Source organism: Heterodontus francisci, chromosome 5, assembly GCF_036365525.1.
Source record: "Heterodontus francisci isolate sHetFra1 chromosome 5, sHetFra1.hap1, whole genome shotgun sequence".
NCBI classification, from domain to species: Eukaryota; Metazoa; Chordata; class Chondrichthyes; order Heterodontiformes; family Heterodontidae; genus Heterodontus; species Heterodontus francisci.
The window spans coordinates 49377784-49400954 of record NC_090375.1 but is presented as its reverse complement, the minus strand read 5'-3'; the positions used below and the strand labels follow the sequence as shown (position 1 = coordinate 49400954).

General features: G+C 43.1%; 1 protein-coding gene across 3 annotated transcripts in view; it reads left to right on the top strand.

The window, feature by feature from the left end:
- The window catches only part of LOC137369830 (DNA topoisomerase 1-like), a 215935-nt gene extending 193293 nt beyond the window's left edge, over positions 1-22642 (top strand). For all 3 annotated transcript variants that reach the window (XM_068031408.1, XM_068031409.1, XM_068031410.1), the window contains 7 exons: positions 6938-7123; positions 10513-10581; positions 10776-10890; positions 15667-15794; positions 17875-17969; positions 18822-18971; positions 22287-22642. In XM_068031408.1, coding sequence (XP_067887509.1) covers positions 6938-7123; positions 10513-10581; positions 10776-10890; positions 15667-15794; positions 17875-17969; positions 18822-18971; positions 22287-22389 — 846 coding nt within the window. In that variant the 3' untranslated portion in view covers positions 22390-22642. The remainder of the gene's footprint in view (positions 1-6937; positions 7124-10512; positions 10582-10775; positions 10891-15666; positions 15795-17874; positions 17970-18821; positions 18972-22286) is intronic.
- The last annotated feature ends 529 nt before the right edge of the window (positions 22643-23171 follow it).

Genomic DNA, 23171 nt, shown 5'->3' with positions numbered 1-23171 from the left:
AGGCCCAGTTTCTGCAGTCTCTCCTTCCGCCATCCCAGTTACCCTCGTTCTATGGCAAGTATATCCTTCCTTAGATAAGGAGACCAAAACTGAACACATTATTCCAGGTGCAGTCTCACCAAGTTTGAATTAGAATTGCAGAAAGACTTATTTTACTCCTGTACTCAAAATCCCTTGCGATGAAAGCCAATATACCATTTGCCTTCCTAATTGCTTGCTGCACTTGCATGCTGGCTTTTAACAACTCATGAACAAGGACACCCAAGTCCCTTTGGACAGTCACACTTCCCAACCCCCCTCCATTTAAGAAATACTGTCTTTCTGTTTTTTTCTACCAAAGTGGATAATATCACACTTATTCACATTATGCTTGTTTATCCTAGCACGGGAGAGGCAACACACCAAGTCTGTAGTTGGAGTCCCTTGTCTACTCTGACTGTTGAATCCTACAACCACTGCAGTTCTGCACTTACTTGTGCACCCCATCACCCTTTGGTGCACCTGAGTCTCCCACAATGCTGTGAATTTGGTTCTGACTGCACTTCCCAAGAGGTGTTATTACCCTTGCTGGTGTTCAACACTAGTTACCAATTTGTGACTGCCACGTTCCAGGGGATTCCTGCACGACCTGCCTTTTCCTCCAAGTCTGTCCAATGGTTACCCACTCCCTCTCCCCCTAATGCTCTATAACTGCAGGTTGACCACCTGCTGAAACATGCTAGCCATAAAACTCAGCTTCCTATTAGGCCCTGTTGTGATGCCAGCTGCACCTGAAGCTGAAAAACTTGAGGGGGAGCATTTAATAGTATTTCCTGCATTTGTGATTTTCCAGGAAACAGTGCTGTAGAATTCTCATTTGGCACACTATGTGCATGTGACAGACTCCAGCCATCTAGCTATGTTAACTAACTTATTTAAAATTGCTTCTTGAGCTTGAATGCTGTCAACTGTTCAAACGGTAAGGGCCTGATTTTCAAATCTGGGTTGGGGGCCCAATGCCCGAATAATTTGTGTCCCGGCCGCTGCGTCGTTCATAGAACGCTATCATGAAATCTAAATGCCCTAATTAGGCTGGCAGCAGTCCCGGTGCCCAATTAACTGTGCTGAGCGTAACCAGGAGGCAGGAGATGCCTGCGGAGCACAAGTGGCAAAGGCAGTGGCAACCACGATGTGGCCTGCTGCTGTATTGCAGAAGAGAGCAGGCAGCACCTCGGAAGGCCAGCACAAAAGAGGCCAGATAGAAGGTAAAGGGCACAATCTGGTACAAGGGCCCTCGGCTCCCAGAATTTTTCCAGATCAAGAAATAAATTTACCACCATCCAGCTTTGTACCCAAAGGCTATGCGCCAGACTGCTCAGGTTCAGTGCTATCAGCTTTGGAAATTGCCTTCAAGCTCCTCAAGGAGCTTAATAGACTGTTATTAGGAAACGAGAAGGTTCCCTGTACTTCCCCACCTTTCCCATCCTTTTTGAAAATTGCATCGTGTTCCAGAGACAGTGTGCTCAAGTGCCACCCTCCAGGAACTCAATTTTCAAATCACGACCACATGGCTTCCTAACCCTACCAGCAATCAAAGATCCCGGCATAATACTCGAACCACTGGGGGGGAAAAGAAACACTAACCAATAAACTAAAGTTAAACTAACTTAACACTAATCACCAAATAAGTTGGTAGCACTCTTGCCTCCGAGTCAGAAGGTTGTGGGTTCAATTTCCACTCCAGAGACTTGAGCTCAAAAATCTAGACTGATGCTCCAGCGTTGTACTGCAGGATTGCTGCATTGTCAAAGGCATTGTCTTTTGTATGAAACATTAACCTAATGCCCAGTCTGTGCTGTCAGGTGGCCAGAAAAGACCCCATGGCACTATTTCAAAGAGCATGGAGATTATCCCCAGTGTCCTGGCCAGTATTAATTTCTCAGTCAAAATCAATCAAAAAAAAAATGATCTCTAAATTATCAGGTTGCTGTTTGTGGGTACTTGCTGTGTGCAAATTGGCTGCTGTGATTCCTACATTACAACAGTGAATTTTTTGTATTTGTTCAGGGGATATGGTTATCACTGACTAGACCAGAATGTATTGCCCATCCCGACTTACCCTTGAGAAGGTGGTGGTGAGCTGCCTCTTTGAACCATTGCAGTCTTTGGGGTGTAGGTACACCAACAGTGCTATTAGAAAGATAGTTCCATAATTTGGACCCTGCAACAGTAAAGGAACAGTGATATAGTTCCAAGTCAGGGTGGTGTGAGGCTTGGAAGGGAACTTGCATCTGCTGCCCTTGTCCTTCTAGGTGGTAGATTGTGGGTTTGGAAAGTGCTGTTGAAGGAGACTTGGTGAGTTGCTGCAGTGTTTCTTGTAGATGGTACACACTGCTGCCCACTGTGCATCGGTGGTGGAGGGAGTGAATATTAAAGGCATTGTATAGGATGACAATCAAGCGGGCTGCTTGGGCCTGAATGGTGTCGAGCTTCTTGAGTGTTGAAGCTGCACCCACCCATCCAAGCAAGTAGAGTATTCCGTCACACTCCTGACTTGTGCCTTGTAGATGGTGGACAGGCTTTGGGGAGTCAGGAGGTGAGTTACATGTCACAGAATTCCCAGCCTCTGACCTGTTCTTGTAGCCACAGCATTTATGTGGCAGGTACAGTTCAGTTTCTGGTCAATGACGACGCCCAGGATGTTGATAGTGGGGGGTTCAGCAATGGTAATGCCACTGAGCGTCAAGGGGAGATGGTTAGATTCTCTCTTGTTTGAGATGGTCATTGTCTGGCACTTGTGTGGCTCGAATGTTACTTGCAATTTATCAGCCCAAGCCTGGACGTTGTCCAGGTCTTTCTGCATATGGACATGGGCTCCTTCAGTATCAAGTTGTGAATGGTGCTGAACATTCATTGAATCATCAGCAAACATCCCCATTTCTGACCTTATGATGGAAGGAAGGTCATTGATGAAATAGCTCAAGATGGTTGGGCCCAGGACATTACCCTGAGGAACTCATGCAGTGTTGTCCTGGAGCTGAGATGGTTGACCTCCAACAACCACAACTAAGTATGACTCCAACCAGTGGAGAGTTTTCCCTGATTCCCATTGACTCCAGTTTTGCTAGGGTTCCTTGATGCCATACTTGGTCAAATGGTGCCTTGATGTCAAGGGCAGTCACTCTCACCTCACCACCTGGAATTAGCTCTTTTGTCCATGTTTGAACCAAGGCTGTAGTGAGGACAGGAGCTGAGTGGCCCTGGCGAAATCCAAACTGAGCATCAGTGAGCAGGTTATTGCTGGACAAGTGCCGGTCGATAGTACTGTCGACGGCCCCTTCCATCATTTTGCTGATGATCGGGAGTAGACCCTGATAGAGTGGGAATTGGCCAGGTCTGATTTGTCCTGCTATTTGTGCATAGGACATACCTGGACAATTTTCCACATTGCCGGGTAGATGCCAGTGTTGTAGCTGTGCTGGAACAGCTTGGCTAGGGGTGCGGCTTGTTCTAGAGCACAAGTCTTCAGTACTACTGCCGGTATGTTATCAGAGCCCATAGCCTTCACAGTATCCAGTGCCTTCAGCTGTTTCTTGATATCACGTGGAGTGAATCGGATTGGCTAAAGACTGACATCTATGATGCTCGGGATCACAGGATGAAGCCGCGATAGATCATCCTCTCGGCATTTCTGGCTGAAGATGGATGCAAATGTTTCTGCCTTGTCTTTTGCACTGATGTGCTGGGCTTCCCCATCGTTGAGAATGGGGATGTTTGTGGAACCACTTTTTCCTGTCAGTTGTTTAGTTGTCCATCACCATTCATGACTGAATGTTGCAGGACTGCAGAGCTTAGATCTGATCCATTGGTTGTGGGATCGCTTAGCCCTGTCTATTGCATGCTGCTTCCGATGTTTGACATGCAAGTAGTCCTGTGTTGTAGCTTCACTATGCTAACACCTCATTTTTAGGTATGCTTGGTGCTGCTCCTGGCATGCCCTCCTGCACTCTTCATTGAACCAGGTTTGGTTGCCCGGCTTGATAATGTTAGAGTGCGGGATATGCCGGGCCATGTGGTTGAATACAATTCTGCTCCTGCTGATGCCCCACAGCACTTCTTGGATGCCCAGTTTTGAGTTGTTGGATCTCTTCGAAATCTATCCCTTTTAGTACAGTAGTAGCGCCACACAACACGATGGTGAGTACCCTCAGTGTGAAGATGGGGCATCGTCTCTGCAAGGACTGTGTGGTGGTCACGCCTACCAATACTGTCATGGACAGATGCATCTGAGACGGGTAGATTGGTGAGGTCAAGGTAAAGAAGGTCTTTCCCTCACTACCCATTGCAGCCCCAGTCTAGCAGCTATGTCCTTTAGAACTCATCCAGCTCAGTCAATAGTTGTGCAACCGAGCCACTCTTGGTGATGGACATTGAAGTCCCCCACCCAGAGTACATCTTGTGCCCTTTCTACCCTCAGTGCTTCTTCCAGCTAATGTTCAACATGGAGAAGCGCTGATTCATCAGTCAAGGAAGGGCAGTAGGTGGTAATCAGCAAGAGGTTTCCTTGCTCATGTTTGACTTGATGCCATGAGACTTCATGGGGTGCTGAGTCGATGTTGAGGACTCCCAGGGCAACCCCCTCCCAACTATACGCCACTGTGCCACCACCTCTGGTGGGTCTGTCCTGCTCCTGGGGCAGGACATACCCAGGGATGCTGATGGTGGTGTCTGAGGCATTGTCTGCAAGGTGTGATTCCGTGAGTATGACTTTGTTAGGCTGTTGCTTGATTAGCCTGTGAGACAGGTCACCCAATTTTGGCACAAGCCCCCAGGTGTTAGTAAGGAAGGAGGACTTTGCAGGGTTGACTGGGCTGGGTTTGCCATTGTCGTTTCCGGTGCCTAGGTCAATGCCGAGTGGTCTGTTCAGTTTCATTCCTATTCTTAGACTTTGTAGAAGTTTGATGCAACTGACTGGCTTGCTCGGCCATTTCAGAGGGCATTTAAGAGTCAACAACATTGCTGTGGGTCTGAAGTCACATGTAGGCCAGACCAGGTAAGAACCGCAAATTTCTTTCATGAAAGGACATTTGTGAACCAGATGGTTTTTTTACAACAATCGACAATGGTTTCATGATCACCACTAGACTAGCTTTTTAATTCCAGATTTTTATTAATTGAATTCAAATTCCACCATCTACTGTGGTGGGATTCCAAACAGTATCCCCAGAGCATTAGCCTGGGGCTTTGGGTTACTAGTCTAGTGGCGTTATCACTAAGCCACCACCTCCCCCGCACTTCAAAAGTGCTTCACTTGCCATAAAGCACCTTGGGATGTCCTGTGGTCTTGCAGACACTGTATAAATTCAGGTCTGTCTTTCTTTAAATGCTTATCTGCAATTCCTCGGATGAACCCTTCTTGCTGGTTGTGACATCACTACACTTTTTTCAGTTTGTGGGCGTTTTGCAATGCTCTCGCTAGGCCTACGCTGTTTATACTCGTGCCTCCTGTGATGGTCTGTCTCGTTCTTCCATAATTTAAAGCACTTTGTCTTTTCTTGCCCTTCCCTTCTCATTCATTCTTAACAGCCTTGCTATTGTGTAGCTGTGATGTGCTGACTAGGCACAGACCAGGGACTGGATCTTCCTTGCCTTATGTGACTCAGTACTACATGGTGCAGTTACCAAGCTACCAGTATTAGAGGCAGAGAATAGAAACAGTTTTAAATGTGTGCTTTTCTTTTTTGTGGACTTCACTGCAAAGCATTGATGCCCATACTATGTTTCTATTAATTTGTGTACGTATCTCATTTTCTGATACCAAAAGATTTTGATGCTTGGATTTGGGATTGATCCATCAATAAAATATCCCTTTTCTAAATCCACACCCACTAAATTAAAACTACCGAACCAGCAAATGCGTCTTGAGCACAAAGTAAGTTTGGGTTCCGTGAAGCAAATTTCCAGGTCTTGGAAGAGCTGCAGGCTGGTTACTACTGACACAAACCTAGAGTTCAGCGTTAGCCAGGTTGTTGAGAAAAAGGATAAAGATGAACTTTATGGGATGAGGAGAGACGAGAGAAGAATTGCTCACAATAATGTCACATCATTGGGATGGGCTTTGTGGTCAGCGATGAAGTGATGGTGCTCACCGCTGACCTTGAAAGCCGTCCCTCTCTCTGGCATGAATTTCACTTTTTCTGACGTCAGTTTCATTCTGGTAGAGGATCTCTGGCATCTAGCAAAAGTGATGTCTTTCAAGCAGGCTAAGCAGTCACATTGAAGAATTCTCAGACAGCAAGCCAGGAAGGAACTAGAAAGTTTTATCATTCACTTTTTATAATTGACAGAAAGCAGAATAAATTTGGGGCATGCACATGGGATTAAGGCAGAGCTGAAATCTCATAAACTACAGAATTTTTTTTTTAAATCTATGGATTTTTTAAATCATAGAATGGAGAAGTTTGACATTCCACAAATATAAAATTGTTTTTTTCAGGGCCAGAGAGGCTATGCAGCATGAATTATGACTATTAAACTATTAAAATCCTAGTTACACCTTATTCAACAAGGTGTAACTTTTTCAAGGAGTTTTACAGTGAGAATAATAAAGTATGAATTAGAAGTTCACATCAATTCAGTAACTTTTAATTTATTTCCATTTGTGAGGACTTCAGTACGCCCTGTGGAGGAACGGGGAATTACGGAAAGAAACTGCTGGATTTCCTCGTTTAACTGCGCACGTGCGGATGCCAGAAGTTATCAGTTTCACAGTAATCTTGGCAAATGTTGACTGATCCATCGTCATTACAACTGCAAAATCTGGTCATCCCAATTATGGGAGATTGGATAAGTTCCTTCAAACTGCAATGCATGGGCAATGATTGGATAGTTTTATTTCATTCCGAATGGTTACTTTTAATTGTGCTTTAATTAAGTAGCTTATTCTGTGCTTTTGTAGTTAGCGTTGAGAGCTGGGAATGAGAAGGAGGAAGGAGAAACTGCTGATACAGTCGGTTGCTGTTCACTCCGTGTGGAACATATTAAATTGCACGATAACGATGGTGGACTGCAGTGCGTGGTAGAATTTGACTTCCTTGGAAAGGACTCTATTAGATACTACAACAAGGTTCCAGTGGAAAAACAGGTACAGAGTCCATCTCGAGTAAGAAATGCAAGTGCACTATAGAACACATTCATGATCTTAACCTGCCTTAATCTGATTCAATTATTTCAATAGTGGCTGTTTAGAACCACAAGTATGATTGTTTAAATCTGTACATATTCCTTGAGTGGTTAAGTTGTGAATGTGGCAAAAGGTACAGTACTGAGCCACACAGACCAGCAACATGGCCTATGTTGGGGCAAGTTGAGGGGAGCTGCAGTGAGATTGCTGAATTGATCTTGATATCTGAACTACTGAAGGTCATAGTCTAAGGATACGAAGTAAACCATTCAGGACGGAGATGAGGAGAAATTTCTTGACCCGGAGAGTGGTGAACCTGTGGAATTCGCTACCACAGAAAGTAGTTGAGGCCAAAACATTGTATGTTTTCAAGAAGGAGTTAGATATAGCTCTTGGAGAGAGCATTATTTAATAATGAAAAGGAAGGCAGGGTAATGGAACTGAGGGAATTGCTCTTTCGGAGAGCCAGTGCTCTCTCCAAATGGCCCCCTTCTGCACGGCAACGATTCGGTGATGCTTCAGCATGTAACTGATGCAGTACTAAGTCATACACATCAGAAAGGTCCTGGGTTTGATGCAAATGCAACAGGGTAAGGGACTGGCAAATGGCTTTGGAATCATTTTCAGAGGCGAGGACAACAGAACCCTCAAAAATTTCCTACCACTAATAATGTTCCAGTAATTGTACTGAGAATACACAAGAGTACTCACTTGAATTAGTGTATGGTTTTATGGGGTGGGTAGCTCACTGGTTTGTCTGCCAAGTGCTATTCTTAACATGAGTCCAGATAAATGTGGTCACCAATGCACTAGAACTGAGCCAGTCCTCTGGTACCTCTCCTGTGGCCAGAGAGGATTTGAAAATTTGTGTCAGAGTCCCTGCTATCTCCTCCCTTGCCTCACATAACAGCCTGGAGGACAGCGAATGTGGTACCATTATTCAAGAAGGATAGCAGGGATAAACCAGGTAATTACAGGCCACTGAGTCTAACATCAGTGATAGGGAAATTTGGAAAAAATTCTGAGGGACAGGATTAATCTCCACGGAGAGGCAGGGATAGTCAGCATGGCTTTGTCGGGGGAGATCGTGCCTAACAAACTTGATTGAATTTTTCAAGGAGGTGACTAGATGTGTAGATGAGGGTAAAGCAGTTGATGTAGTCTACATGGACTTTAGTAAGGCTTTTGATAAGGTCCCGCATGGGAGATTGATTAAGAAGTTAAGAGCCCATGGGACCCAGGGCAATTTTGCAAATTGGATGCAAAATTGGCTTAGTGACAGGAGGCAGAGGATGATGGTCGAGGGTTGTTTTTGCGAGTGGAAGCCTGTGACCACTGGTGTACCACAGGGATCGGTGCTGGGATCCTTGCTGTTTGTAGTGTACATTAATGATTTAGACGTGAATATAGGAGCCATGATCAGTAAGTTTGCAGATGACACGAAAAGTGGTGGTGTCGTAAATAGTGAGGAGGAAAACCTTTGATTACAGGACGGTATAGATAGGCTGGTAAGATGGGCGGAGCAGTGGCAAATGGAATTTAATCCTAAGTGTGAGGTGATGCATTTTGGGAGGATTAACAAGGCAAGGGAATACACACTGGATGGTAGGATCCTAAGAAGTACAGTGGGACCTTGGTGTCCTTGTCCATAGATCACTGAAGGCAGCAGCACAGGTAGATAAGGTGATTAGGAAGGAATATGGGATACTTGCCTTTATGAGCCGAGGCATAGAATATAAGAGCAGGGAGGTTATGATGGAGCTCTATAAAACGCTAATTAGGCCACAGCTGGAGTACTGTGTACAGTTCTGGGTATCTCACTGTAGGAAGGATGTGATTGCACTGGTGAGGATGCAGAGGAGATTCACCAGGATGTTGCCTGGGCTGGAGCATTTCAGCTCTGAAGAGAGACTGGATAGGCTCGGGTTGTTTCTCCTTCGAGCAGAGAAAGCTGAGAGGGGGACCTGATTGACGTATACAAAATTATGAGGGGCGTTGATAGGATAGATAGGAAGAAACTTTTTCCCTTAGTGGAGGGGTCAGTAACCAGGGGGCATAGATTTAAGGTAAGTGTCCCGGGGTTTAGAGGGGATTTGAGGAAATAAATTTTCACCCAGAGGGTGGTTGGAATCTGGAACACTGCCTGAAGTGGTGGTAGAGGCAGGAACCCTCACAACATTTAAGAAGTATTTAGATGAGCACTTGAAACACCATAGCATACAAGGCTACAGGACAACTGCTGGAAAATGGGATTCGAATAAATAGGTGCTTGATGGCCAGCACAGACAAATTGGGCCGAAGGGCCTGTTCCTGTGCTGTATGACTCTATGAATGCTGCGTGCATTCAGGTAGAGTGCCCGTAACCTTGTCGACTTGACATTCTGCATTCTAAACCTAGTTGATGCTTGCTTTTATTTCGCCTGCCTTCTAATGTCGCTTGCTACTTTTCCCCCTTCTGTTATCAGCTTTACTTCCTTCCAATTTGAGCTACCCCTCAGGTTTCCATACCCCTTACAAGCTAGTTTATACCCTCTCCAACATCACTAGCAAATTTCCCTGTGAGGATATTAGTTCCAGTCCTGTTAAGGTGTAGCCCGTCCATCTTGTACAGGTCCCACCTGCCCCAGAACTGGTCCCAATGCCTCAGAAATCAGATGCCCACCCTTCTACACCATTTCTCCAGCCATGTGTTCAATCAATCAATCCTCCTATTCCTATGCTCACTAGCACGTGGCACTGGGAGTAATACCGATATTACTGCTCTTGAGGTCCTGCTTTTTAATTTCCTTCCTAACTCCCTAAAATCTGCTTTCAGGACCTCATCCCTCTTCCTGCCTATGTCATTGCTACCAATGTGGACCATGACCTCCGGCTGTTCACCCTCCCCCAGAAGGATGTCCTGCAGCCGCTCCGTGACATCCATGACCCTGGCACCAGGGAGGCAACACACCATCCTGGAGTCCCGTTTAATGCTGCGGAAATGCCTGACTATCGAATCCCCTATCACTATTACTCTTCCACACTTACTCCCTTCCTGATCAAAGGAATTCTCCCCAGTGTTCTGACCAATATTCAATCATCAACCATATTAATAAAAAAATCAAGTGTTTTTTGGTCATATATCTCTGCTGTTGTGGGATCATGCCGTGCATGATTTGGCTGCTACGTTGCCTGCATTACAGCAGTGACTACACCTCAGAAGTACTTAATTGGCTGTAAAATCCTTTGGGATGCCCTGAGGTCATGAAAGGCTCCATATAAATGCAAGTTTTCATTTATTATGCCTATATCTGTATATTTGCGCAACATTTACCATTCCATAGTGATGTGTTTGTATTTCTTTCTTCCAGGTGTTCAAGAATCTAAAATTATTCATGGAGAATAAGGATCCTGCAGATGACCTTTTTGACAGATTGAATGTATGTTTTGTTTAGATAAATCTACATTAGTGAAACTCACAGACGTGCTATTTCTTCAACCCTTCTATATAACTGTATGAAAGTAATGCTGAAAAGAATCTGTTGATCAGCTTTTCCTGCCAACTATAGACTAAACTAACCATCTTTCTGGAACTATGCATGAGAATGAATGTGTTTTCTTTTCTCTTTTTTAGACCTCTGATCTGAATAAACACCTTCAGGAGTTAATGGAGGGGCTCACTGCCAAAGTATTCCGAACATACAATGCCTCCATCACATTGCAAGAACAGTTAGCAGAATTGACTGACCGTAAGTGATTAGTCATCCTGTCATTGAGCCCTTTTGTTGGCATAAAACTGAATCTGAAAAAGAACAGAAAATGCAGGCAATGCACCTGATTCAGATGGTTTAACATTTCAAACATCTGAAATAAGATGAGGTACCAAAAAAACCTAACTTTAAAGCATCCTTTAGCAATAGATTCTTCCTCATGCCTCAGATAAACAAGAGAATATTGTTTGCTTTAGGCTTTAACTGCCACCAAAAACATTAGCCCCTCTGTATTTCCAGCACTTATATTTTTAAATTTGATTTCCAGCAAGAGGAAAGAATAGGGCCTATTCAGAACCATCCAAGTAAGCAGCGGAGGACATAAGTATAGTTCCTGATGAATACTTTGCATCTCTCTTCACAAAAGAAAGGGAGGATGCAGACATTGCAATCAGGGAGGAGTATGCACTATTAGATGAAATTAGCACAGTGAAGTATTAAAGGTTTAACATCTTTGAAAGTGGATAAATCCACAAACCCAGATGAAATGTATCCTAGGCTGTTAAGGGAAACAAAAGAAATAGCAAAGGTTCTGTTCATCATTTTCTATCCTCTCCGACTACAGGTATAGTGCCAGAAGACTGGAGGACAGCTAACATTATACCCTTGTTTTAGAAAGGGACACAGAGTAATTGGAGGCCAGTTAGCCTAACCTCGGTGGTGAGACAATTATTGGAAAAACTTCTGAGGGGCAGGATAAATCATCATTTAGAAAGACCAGGAATACTCAGACAGTCAGCATGGAATGGTTAAGGGACGATCTTGTCTGACTAGCATTGTACTTTTTGGGGTAGTAACGAGCATCAATGAGGGTAGTGCATTTGATGTAGTTGGTATGGATTTTAGCAAGGCCTTTGATAAGGTCCTACATGGCAGACTGGTTAAGAAAGTAAAAGCGCATGGGATCCAAGGCAAAATGGGTGTCGAGTTGGATCTAAAATTGGCATAGAGGCAGGAAGGAAAGGGTAATGATTGGATGTTTTCGTGACTGGAAAGCTGTTTCTAGTGGGGTTCTGCTGGGCTCCGAACTAAGTCCTTGCTTTTTGTGCTATATATCAGTGATTTGGACTTGAATATAGAGGGTATGATTAAGAAGTTTGCAGACAGTACAAAAATTGGCTGTGTGGCTGATGATGAAGAAAGCTGTAGACTGCAGGAAGATATAAATGGAGTAGTCAGCTGAGCGGAACAGTGGCAACTAGAGTTCAATCTGGAGAAGTATGAGGTAATGCATTTGGATAAGGCAAGGGAATACACAATAAATAGTAGGATATTGAGAAGTGTAGAGTAACAGAGGACCTTGGAGTGCATGTCCACTGATCCCTGAACGTGGCTGGACAGGTAGATAAGATGGTCACGAAGGCATACGGGATACTTGCCTTTATTAGCTAAGGCAAAGAATATAAGAGCTGGGAGGTTATGTTGGAACAGTATAAAACACTAGGTAGGCTCCTACAGTACTGTGGAGTTCTGGTCTCCGAGCTATAGAAAAGATGTGATTGCACTAAAGAAGGTACAGAGGAGATTTACGAGGATGTTGCCTGGACTGGAGAATTTTAGTTATGAGGGAAAGATTGTATATACTAGGATTGTTTTCTTTGGAAAAGAGGAGGCTGAGGGGAGACCTCAATAAAATTGAGGGGCTCGATAGAGTGGATATTCCTCTTGGTTGCGGGTTCATAACCAAGGGGCATAGATTTAGGTTAAGAGGTGAGGGGATTAGAGGGAAAATCTTTTTCACCCAGAAGGTGGTGGTGATCTGGAATTAACTGCCTGAAAGGGTGATCAAGGCAGAAAACCTCAATATTTAAAAAGTACTTGGATATGCACTTGAGGTGCCCGAACCTACTAGGCTAAGGACCAAGAACTGGAAAATTGGATTAGGCTGGATGGCTACTTGTCAGCTGGTGCAGACACGATGGGCTGAAATGTAAATTTCCGTGCTGTAAATTTCTGTGATTCTATGAGCATCTGCAGTTGTCCCTTTATTTTTATTCGTTGGACAAGTTTGAATCCACTAGGGTTAAGCAAGAAATGTGTTTGTCTGAATTGTCACATAATCCTAACTATTACAAAGAGCACCTGTAGTTATGCTAGTGCCTGAGACTGGGAGAAGCAGAATAGCTCAAGCTCCACTTGTGTAGTTCCACTTTGTGATGCCCTAGACAATAAAAGTCTGAGGGGTGACCTGATAGAGGTCTTTAAGATTATGAAAGGGTTTAATAGGGTAAATGTAGAGAAGATGTTTCCACTTGCAGACAAGACCAGAACGAGGGGTCATAAATATAAATATAATAAATCCAATAAGGAATTCAGGAGAAACTTCTTTACCCAGAGAGAGGTTCAAATGTGGAACTCAGCCATGATCATATTGAATGGCGGAGCAGGCTCGATGGGCCATATGGTCTACTCCTGTTCCTATTTCTTGTGTTAATTTCCTTTTGTTCCTGCTTGTTTTATGTTTAAAACTGGAGGCAGATCGGGTACCAGCATTTTATGTAGAATGGGCTCGGAGTTGATGAGTTAGGATTCAGAGCTGTTTCTCTCCAGGTGTCCAAAATAGTCAACATTTATATCTAATTAGACTGGAGACTGATTCTGAAAGCAAATTAATGCAATTGGGAAGCAGGGCCATCCCAGTGTCCATAGAGGGAGTGAGGGCTGCCTTAAAATTACACAATCTACAATCAAATCATTAGTGTTTTTTTTCTCTTCCAAAGACTTCCATCCACTTTGCCAACTGCTCATAGTGGTGTGATAGGTCTGTGAGCACGCTGTGGGAAAGTTTATTGTACGGCTTGAGCACAAAAATCAAGGCTGACATTCCAGTGCAATACTGAGTGAGTGCTGCGCTATTGAGGTGCTGTCTTTCAGATGAGATGTTAAACTAAGGCACCGTTTTCTGTCTTGGGTGGACGTAAAAGAACCTAAGGCACTACTTCAAGGAAGAGCGGGCTATTAAGCCCAGTGTCCTGGCCTGTATTTATCCTTCAGTCATCATCACATTGCTGCTTATGGGAGTTTGCTGTGTGCAAATTGGCTGTCGCATTTCCTACATTGCACCAGTGACTACATTTCAAAAGTACTGCATTGGCTATAAATCAAAGAACAAAGAACAGCACAGGAACAGGCCATTCGACCCTCCAAGCCTGCGCCAATCTTGATGCCTGCCTAAACTAACACCTTCTGCACTTCCGGGGCCCATATCCCTCTATTCCCTTCCTATTCATGTATTTGTCAAGATGTCTCTTAAATGTCGCTATCGTATCTGCTTCCACCACCTCCCCTGGCAGCAAGTTCCAGGCACTCACCACCCTCTGTGTAAATAACTTGCCTCGCACATCCCCTCTAAACTTTGCCCCTCGCACCTTAAACCTATGTCCCCTAGTAACTGACTCTTCCGCCCTGGGAGAAAGCTTCTGACTATCCACTCTGTCCATGCCGCTCATAACTTTGTAAACCTCTATCATGTCGTCCCTCCACCTCCGTCGTTCCAGTGAAAACAATCTGAGTTTTTCCAACCTCTCCTCATAGCTAATGCCCTCCAGACCAGGCAACATCCTGGTAAACCTCTTCTGTACCCTCTCCAAAGCCTCCACGTCCTTCTGGTAGTGTGGTGACCAGAATTGCACGCAATATTCTAAGTGTGGCCTAACTAAGGTTCTGTGCAGCTGCAACATGACTTGCCAATTTTTATACTTTATGCCCCGACCGATGATGGCAAGCATGCCGTATGCCTTGACTACCTTATCCACCTGCGTTGCCACTTTCAGTGACCTGTGGACCTGTACGCCCAGATCTCTGTACCTGTCAATACTCCTAAGGGTTCTGCCATTTACTGTATACCTCCCACCTGCATTAGACCTTCCAAAATGCATTACCTCACATTTGTCCGGATTAAACTCCATCTGCCATTTCTCCGCCCAAGTCTCCAACCGATCTATATCCTGCTGTATCCTCTGACAATCTTCATCATTATCCGCAACTCCACCAACCTTTGTGTCGTCCGTAAGCTTACTAATCAGACCAGCTACATTTTCCTCCAAATCATTTATATATACTACAAACAGCAAAGGTCCCAGCACTGATCCCTGCGGAACACCAGATCGCTTTGGGATGTCCAGTGGTCGTGTGAGGCTCTATGGAAAAACAAGCCTGCCTTCCTTTTCTGCAAGGCAGTGTCTTATTTCATCCCAAGAATGGTACTTGAGCAACACTGTTGGGATTTAGTGGTGATCTGATTGGGGTGTTTAAAATGTTAAAGGAATTTAATAGTGCAGATACAGAAAAATTGTTTCTTTTGATGGGGGAAATCCAGAACAGGAGCAGGGGTTAAATCTAAAAATTAAAGCTAGACCATTCAGGAGTGAAAACTGGAAGCACTTTATCTCACAAAAGCTAGTGGAAATCTGGAACACACTTTCCCCCAAAAGGCTGAGACTGCTGGGATAGTTGGAGCTTTCAAGACTGAGATCAATAGATTTTTGTTGGTCAAGGGTATTAAGGGATATGGAGCAAAGGTGGGAAAATGGAGTTGAGGGACAGGTTAGTCGCAATCTAATTGAATGGCGAAGCAGGCTTATGTGATTGAATAACCTAATGTTCCTATGATTTTGGATTCTTGACAAAAGTTGGTGCTACAGGACTCCTGACTTTTCTAAAGCCTTCTCCACCTGAAACAATTAATTAGAAGCTTTTACAATATTTCAGTTATTTGATCAATGGTGTGGTTTACTTTCTTTTCCCTCTTTACAGCCGAAGAAAGTATTGCAGAAAAAATCCTGTCCTACAACCGAGCCAACAGAGCAGTGGCCATTCTCTGCAACCACCAGAGGACACCCCCGAAAACTTATGAGAAATCCATGAAAAACATTCAGGCCAAGGTAGAATGTCTTGACCAAGGCAGGAAATGCACACTGAAATAAAGACAACAAAACTCATTCATTTCATTGCTAGGGATTGGACTAGCACAAAATCAATATTGTTTCTTACATTTTTCTAACAAGAACAGGAACATTTAGTGCAAGCAAATCAATCCTTTTTTAATGATCTCTATATCCAACTTCTCGCCGTATTTTTCAATTCTTCCTCTCGAAACATTTCAAATTGTATTGGAAACCCATTTATACCATCTGGCTTAAAGGCCTTTCCTGGATAACTTGTCTCACAATGCCATTGAACTTCATCTGGAAACGTTTCATTGGACTGCTCTACATGTTGCCAACTTCCTGATTTTTTTTTTTAAACTTACTTTCAAAGTCTTCACTATAGTGAACAATTTTCCTGGAGTACTTTTGCCAATTCCTTTGATTTTTAAAAACTTCAATTAGGTCACCTCCTAAATCGAGTATGATGCTTTTGAATCACTTTGAGGTACTGATGCCATAGCCTGGCGCCACTTGTGGCCTACCTCCCAACACCTGTTATTCTTAGATTTGTTACTCCATTTGTTTAGCATGATTTTACAGGTTATTAGCTGTACAGTATGAGAAATATGTTGAAAAATTTGTAAAGAATGCATTAAAAAAAAAAGTCAAGAGCATGTTTGTTTCCTGCGGTAGATGAGCATAACCACCTAATAAGGCCCTGCTCAGATTGCAGCCTAGGACTAGGCACCTAGTTGCACCTAACAATCTCCAAGTGGCTACATTTTAAAAAAAAATCATAGAATGATATCTTACAGCACAGAAGTGAGTCATTTGACTCATTGTGCCAGCTCTTTGAAAGAGCTATCCAATTAGTCGCACTCCCTTGCTCTTTCCCCATAGACCTCTAAATTTTTCCTTTTCAAGTACATATCCAATTTTCTTAAAGTTACTATTAAATCTGCTTCCACCACCCTTTGGAAATCATAATTTGCTGTATTTATAGTTAAAAATTAAAATACTTCATCTCTTTCCTAAATCTTTTGCCAATCATCTGCCTCTGATTATTAACATAAAGCAAGTTTGAGAAATTAAAAGTTGACTTCAGATAGCTATGAAAGAAATTTTAAAATGAACACAACTAGTACTAAAGGCACCTTAAATTAGTTGACATGCGCTTTACCTGTTAACTGAATATCTTCAGATCTGTATCACAATGCTAAAAGAGATCCAACACACATTAATTCACAGAATCACAGAATCGTTATCGTGCAGAAGAAGGCTGCTCATTCCACTGCTTCCACACCGGCCCCCTGAAAGAGCAATTCCCTCAGCTCCTCTCCCCTGCCTTCTCCCCATAACTCTGCATATTCTTTTCATATAACTGTCTAATTCCCTTTTGAATGCTTCAGTTGAACCTACCTCCACCACGTTCTCAGGCGGCGCATTCCAGACCTTAACCACTTACTGCGTGAAAATGTTTTTCCTCATGTCACTTTTACTTCTCTTAAATACTTTAAATCTGTGCCCTCTCATTCTCGATCCTTTCACGAGTGGGAACAGTTTATCTCTATCTACTCTGTCCAGATTCTTCATCATTTTGAATACCTCTATCAAAACACCTCTCCGCCTTCTCTTCAAGGAAAAGAGTCCTAACTTCTCTAATTGTTAGAAGAGGTTCAGCAGTACCTGATGGGTGTGATGTGGAACTGCAGTAGAGTTCAGTTCCAGCTTCAGTTGCCACTGTTGGCAGAGCAGCGGTATGTCATAGTCTACTTCACCGCTAGTCAGTCGGCAATTTAACCAACCAAGATTCCAACTCCTACTGCTATCCAGTGAACTCTGCATCTGTAGAAATCTAGTGAGGATTTTACTGAGGCCATCATAGTCGATTGATGACAGTTTAGGCTCACACTTGAGAAATGTCCAGTTGGGTGAGTGACTAAAGGCACGCCATCCTCAGGAAGAGGAAAGGGAGATTACCCGTGGTATCCCTTTCTGACTGACAACTGCACTAATTAATACTTGGGATGGTAGTCCGTAAATGCAACAGTAACAAATGGGCTGTGATTTAGAGTTCATATTTTTCTGTTGGCAGATTGAAGCAAAAAAGGAACAACTTGCTGTGGCCAAGAAAGATCTGAAAAATGCCAAAGTGGATTACAAAGTGAAAAAAGATGAAAGATCAAAACAGTAAGCGTTTCCTTAGGTTCATGAAACAGCATATTGCTCAATAAAATATTGCTCAGTTTTTGTAGTTTAACTGGCAGGAAATCATTGTCTACTTTTACAATATCCATGTTCTCTGCTTTTGTAAAGTATTTACTCTCCTGATTTGCTCATTTGGTAAAATGGTAATATATAGAGCTGAACCCAGCACCAGTAGGCTAGGAATAGGAGGCCATTCAGCTTCCTCGCGCCAGTTCTGCCATTCACTGTGATCATGACTGATCTGTATCTTAACAGCATCTACCTGCCTTGTTTCCATAACCCTTAATATCATTGCCTAACAAAAATCCATCAATCTCAGTTTTGGAGTTTTTAATTGGCATAGCCTCACAGCTTTTTGGAAAGAGTTGCAGATTTCCTTTGCATGAAGGAGTATTTCCTGACATCGCCCTGAACGGCCTAGCACTTAATTCTAAGATTATGCCCTCTTGTCTGGATTCCCCCATTAGAGGAGAGAGTTTCCCTTTATCTACGCTATAAATTCTTAAAAGCTATCTAGTGAAAACCAGACACAGCTGTGATTGTACACTTTGGTAAAATTCTGTCAACAGTCAATGAGCACATGTTGCTAATGACCATGTGGCAGGCTACTGAAGAGCAGCTACTGGAGCTGTGAAATTGTATCCAACGTCAATCAAGAAAGTAAATTGTTTAGGATGGGGGTGAAAAGACTGAGAAGAAAGCTTGGTCCAGAAGTGATTCATCTTGAATTTGCTATCGTTTCCCAAATAAATGTGGAATGACCTCCTTGCCTTGTTGACTAACTCTTCAAAAGATCTTGTTCTAAAGAGACTGACAAGAAGCTTATCTGTGCAGGGTGGTGGAGAAGAAGAAAAAACTCTTACAGAGGTTAGAAGAACAACTGATGAAGCTGGAGGTTCAAGCAACAGACAGAGAGGAGAACAAGCAGATTGCATTGGGTACCTCCAAGCTCAACTATCTTGATCCCAGGATCACCGTTGCTTGGTCAGTAAGAACAATTCAAAGTTACCTGAACTGTCAGCCGTGGCTTGGTTAGGAGCACTCTCACCTCTGAATCACAAGGTTGGGGTTCAAGTCCCTCTCCAGGGCTTGAGCATAAAAATCAAGGCCTGACACTCCAGTGCAGTACTGAAGGAGTGCTACACTATCGGAGGTGCCATCCTGCGGATGACATGTTATACTGGGGTCCCATCTGCCTGCTCAGGTGGATGTAAAAGCTCCTATGGCACAATTTCAAAGAAGAGCCGAGGAGTTATCCCCGGTGTCCTGGCCAATATCCCTCAATCATAGAAAGTTTATGGCACAGAAGGAGGCCACTTGGCCCATCGTGTCAGCGCTGGCTGAAAAACAAGCCACCCAGCCTAATCTCACCTTCCAGCATTTGGTCCGTAGCCCTGCAGGTTACAGCACTTGCCTATCCAGGCACCTTTTAAATGAATTGAGGGTTTCTGCTTCTACTACCCTTTCAGGCAGTGAGTTCCAGACCCCTACTACACTCTGGGTGAAAACATTTTTCCTCATCTCCCCTCTAATCTTTCTACTAATCACTTTAAATCTATGCCCCCTAGTCACTGACCTCTCTTCAAAGGTAAATAAACCCCTCACATCCACTGCATCCAGGCCCCTCACAATTTTGTACATTACAGTCAAATCTCCACTCAGCTTCTGTCTCAGGAGAACAATCCCAGCCTATTCAATCTTTCCTCCTAGTTGCATTTTTCCATTCCTGGCAACATCCTCATAAATCTCCTCTGTTCCCTCTGTAATGCAGTTATATCCTTTCTGTAATGAAATGGCCATAACTGCACACAGTACCCAGGTTGTGGCCTAACTAATGATACAGTTCCGGCATAACCTCCCTTCTCTTCTATGCCTCAGCTAATAAAGGAAAGGATTCCATATGCCTCTTTAACCATCTTATCGACTGACCTGCTACCTTCATAGATCTGTGGACATTCACTCCAAGGTCCCTCATTTCCTCTGCACGTCTCCGTATTCTCCCATTAATTGTGCATTCATTTGCCGTGTTTGACCTTCCCAAATGCATCACCTCACACTTCTCCAGGTTGGATTCCATTTGCCACTTTTCTGCCCATCTGACCAGTCCATTGATATCTTGCTGCAGTCTACAGCTGTCCTCCTTGCGATCAACCACGTGACCAGTTTTTGTCATCTGCAAACTTCTTGATCATGCCCCCTATATTTACGTCCAGATTGTTAATATATAGCACAAAAAGCAGGGAATCTAGTACTGAGCCCTGTGGAACGCCACTGGAAGCAGCCGTCAACAATTACCCTTTGTTTCTTGTCACTGAGCCACTTTTATATCCAGCTTTCTACATTTCTCTGGATCCCCTTAGCTTTTGTTTTTGTTTAAACTAGTCTGCCATGTGGGACCTTTTCAAAAGCCTTGGTAAAATCCATGTAGACCACATTAACTGCACTACCTTCATCAATCTTCCTTGTTACTACTTCAAAAAATTAAATCGTTAGTCAGACAAGATCGTCCGTTAAATCCATGCTGACTATCCTTAATTAATCCGTGCTCAACTGACAGTTTATCCTGTCAGAACTGATTCCAGTAATTTGCCCACTGCTGAGGTTAGACTGACTGACCTGTAATTATTTGGTCTATCCTTCGTTCCCTTGTTAAACAAAAGTCGCAGTCCTCCAATCCTCCGGCACCACACCCTGTATCCAGTGAGGACTGGAAAATGATGGCCAGACCCTCCACTCTTTCCTCCCTGGTTTCTTTTAACAGCCTAGGGTACATATCATCCAGCCCTGGTGATTTATCAACTTTCAAGGATGCTAATCCCATTAATACTTCCTCTCTCCCTATGTTTATCACATCCAATGCTTCACACTCCGTTGTCTTAACTACAATGTCTACATCATTCCCCTCTTTTGTGAAGACAGATGCAAAGTATTTATTAAGAACCATACCAACATCCTCTGCCCCTACACATAGCTTACCTTTATGGTCTTTTATGGGCCCTACTCTTTCCTTAGTTATCCTCTTACTCTTAATGTATCTTTGGGTTCACCTTGATTTTGCTTGCCAATATTCTTTCATGCTCCCTCTTTGCATTCCTAATTTCCTTTTTGATTCCACCCCTCTACTTTCTATACTCCCCTTGGCTTTCTGGAGTATTGAGTTCTCTGTGTCGGATATAAGCGTTCCTTTCTGCCTTATCTTACCCGGTAAGCTCCTTGACATCCCAGGGCCGTCCTACCCTTTTTCTTTGTGGGAGCATGTTTACTCTGAACCCCTTGAATCTCTCCTTTGCTTCCCACTGCTCTGATACTGATTTACCCTCAAGTAGCTGTCTCCAGTTCACTTTTGCTAAATCGCTCCTCAGCTTGTTAAATTGGCCTTGCCCCAATTGAGAACTCTAACTCCTGTTCTATATTTGTCCTTTTCCATAATTATGTTAAACTGACTGAATTATGATGACTACCACCAAAATACTCTCCCACTGCCACTCCTTCCACCTGCCCAGCTTAATTTCCTAAAACTAGGTCCAAAACTGCATCTTCTCTTGGTCTTGCTACACACTGGCCAAAAAATCAACATCACAAAAACAGATTACCTGGTCATTATCACATTGCTGTTTGTGGGAGTTTGCTGTGCAAATTGGCTGCAGTAACTATATTTTTTTAAAAGTACTTCATGGGCTGTAAAGCGCTTTGAGACATTCAGTGGTTGTGAAAAGTGCTGTATAAATGCAAGTATTCACTTTTTTTTTAAGCTGCCACAGTGAGGCATGCGATTCATATTATTTGATTTTCTGAATACTCTAAATTACAAGAAACAATGCTGGTCAGGCATGACATAATGTGCCAAGCAGTTGGCAGTGGAGGCGATGTTTCACCATTTTGATGTTTCACCCATCAAATTCAGTTTTTGATTGAGATATCTGGAACTCATCTCTAGCATAAGCTAGAGACTAGAATCTGATTTCTGTCCTGACAAAGTTTTTCCCCTCAACTTTAACTTGTCTCTCCTCCTGTTCAGATGCGGATTGACAGACTATATATTTCCAACAATTTCTGCTTTATTTTCAAATTCACAGTTCAAACAAAAGTCTTTTTGAGATCTTTCTCCCTCACCCTCCAAACATCAGAACTCAGGCACTGGTCCTAACCTTTGACTATTTTTCATCTTACCTGGTTTGGGATTTCATACAAGATGTCAAGCCTTGTCACTGTTAATTTCCTATATGATCTTGCACATTTATGAAATTACAGGCAGCCTATATGAAATATGTTTCACCCATTTGTCTCCTGTCTTTGAAGGTGCAAGAAGTGGCAAGTTCCCATTGAGAAGATCTACAACAAGACACAAAGAGAGAAATTTGCCTGGGCCATCGATATGACTGATGAGGACTTTGAATTCTAAACCAAAAACGTGTTCACCTCAAAGCAATTACACAATACCTCAGGAAGTCAAAATAGATCTTGCGTTAATTGCACCCGAAAACTGTTTTGAATCTGTTTCTTTCAAATGTTTATATTTACAAATTTGTATAATATAAATCACTTTTTGATTTGCTTTGTTGCACAGTTGGTGGGAAATGTTCATTGGAAAGAATTAAGATGAAAGTTATTGAAATATGTAAAACTTAATGGAAGTAAAAGTTTTGACTTAATAATGCTGTATTGCAGCATGTGTCCATAGCACGTGTTGGGAAGTGATGAGCTTCTAAAGGAAATAGAAAAAACTTGCAATTATATAGTGCCTTAGTACATCGCTCTGTCATCTAAAAGTTCTTGATGTTACCTGCAACCTATGCTCAAATTGCTTGTGCAGTCGCAAAAAAAAATTAAAGTGCGCAGCCCCTTATGTTTTTTGCACAGCTTAAAGGGGCAACTTGTGTGTGGCCTGTGGGAATTTTTGGGTTGCTGTGCAGCTTAGAGGGGCCATTGGTTACCTATAAAATGCACAGCCACTGCAATTATAGGTGAATATCTCTCAACAAAGCTGAATTCAGTATTTCAGTGTAACTCAAGCTATTGCCACTAGCATAGAGTAAAAACAAGTGAGTATTACAAACGCTACAAAATAGTTGAATGGAAACCAAGGTTGGAAAATTAAAGCCTTGTGTTTGTAGATTGGTACTAATCTAGGTTCAGGGTCAAGTAATCCTGATGTTTGAGGCCAAAAAAAGCACCAGGAAAAGA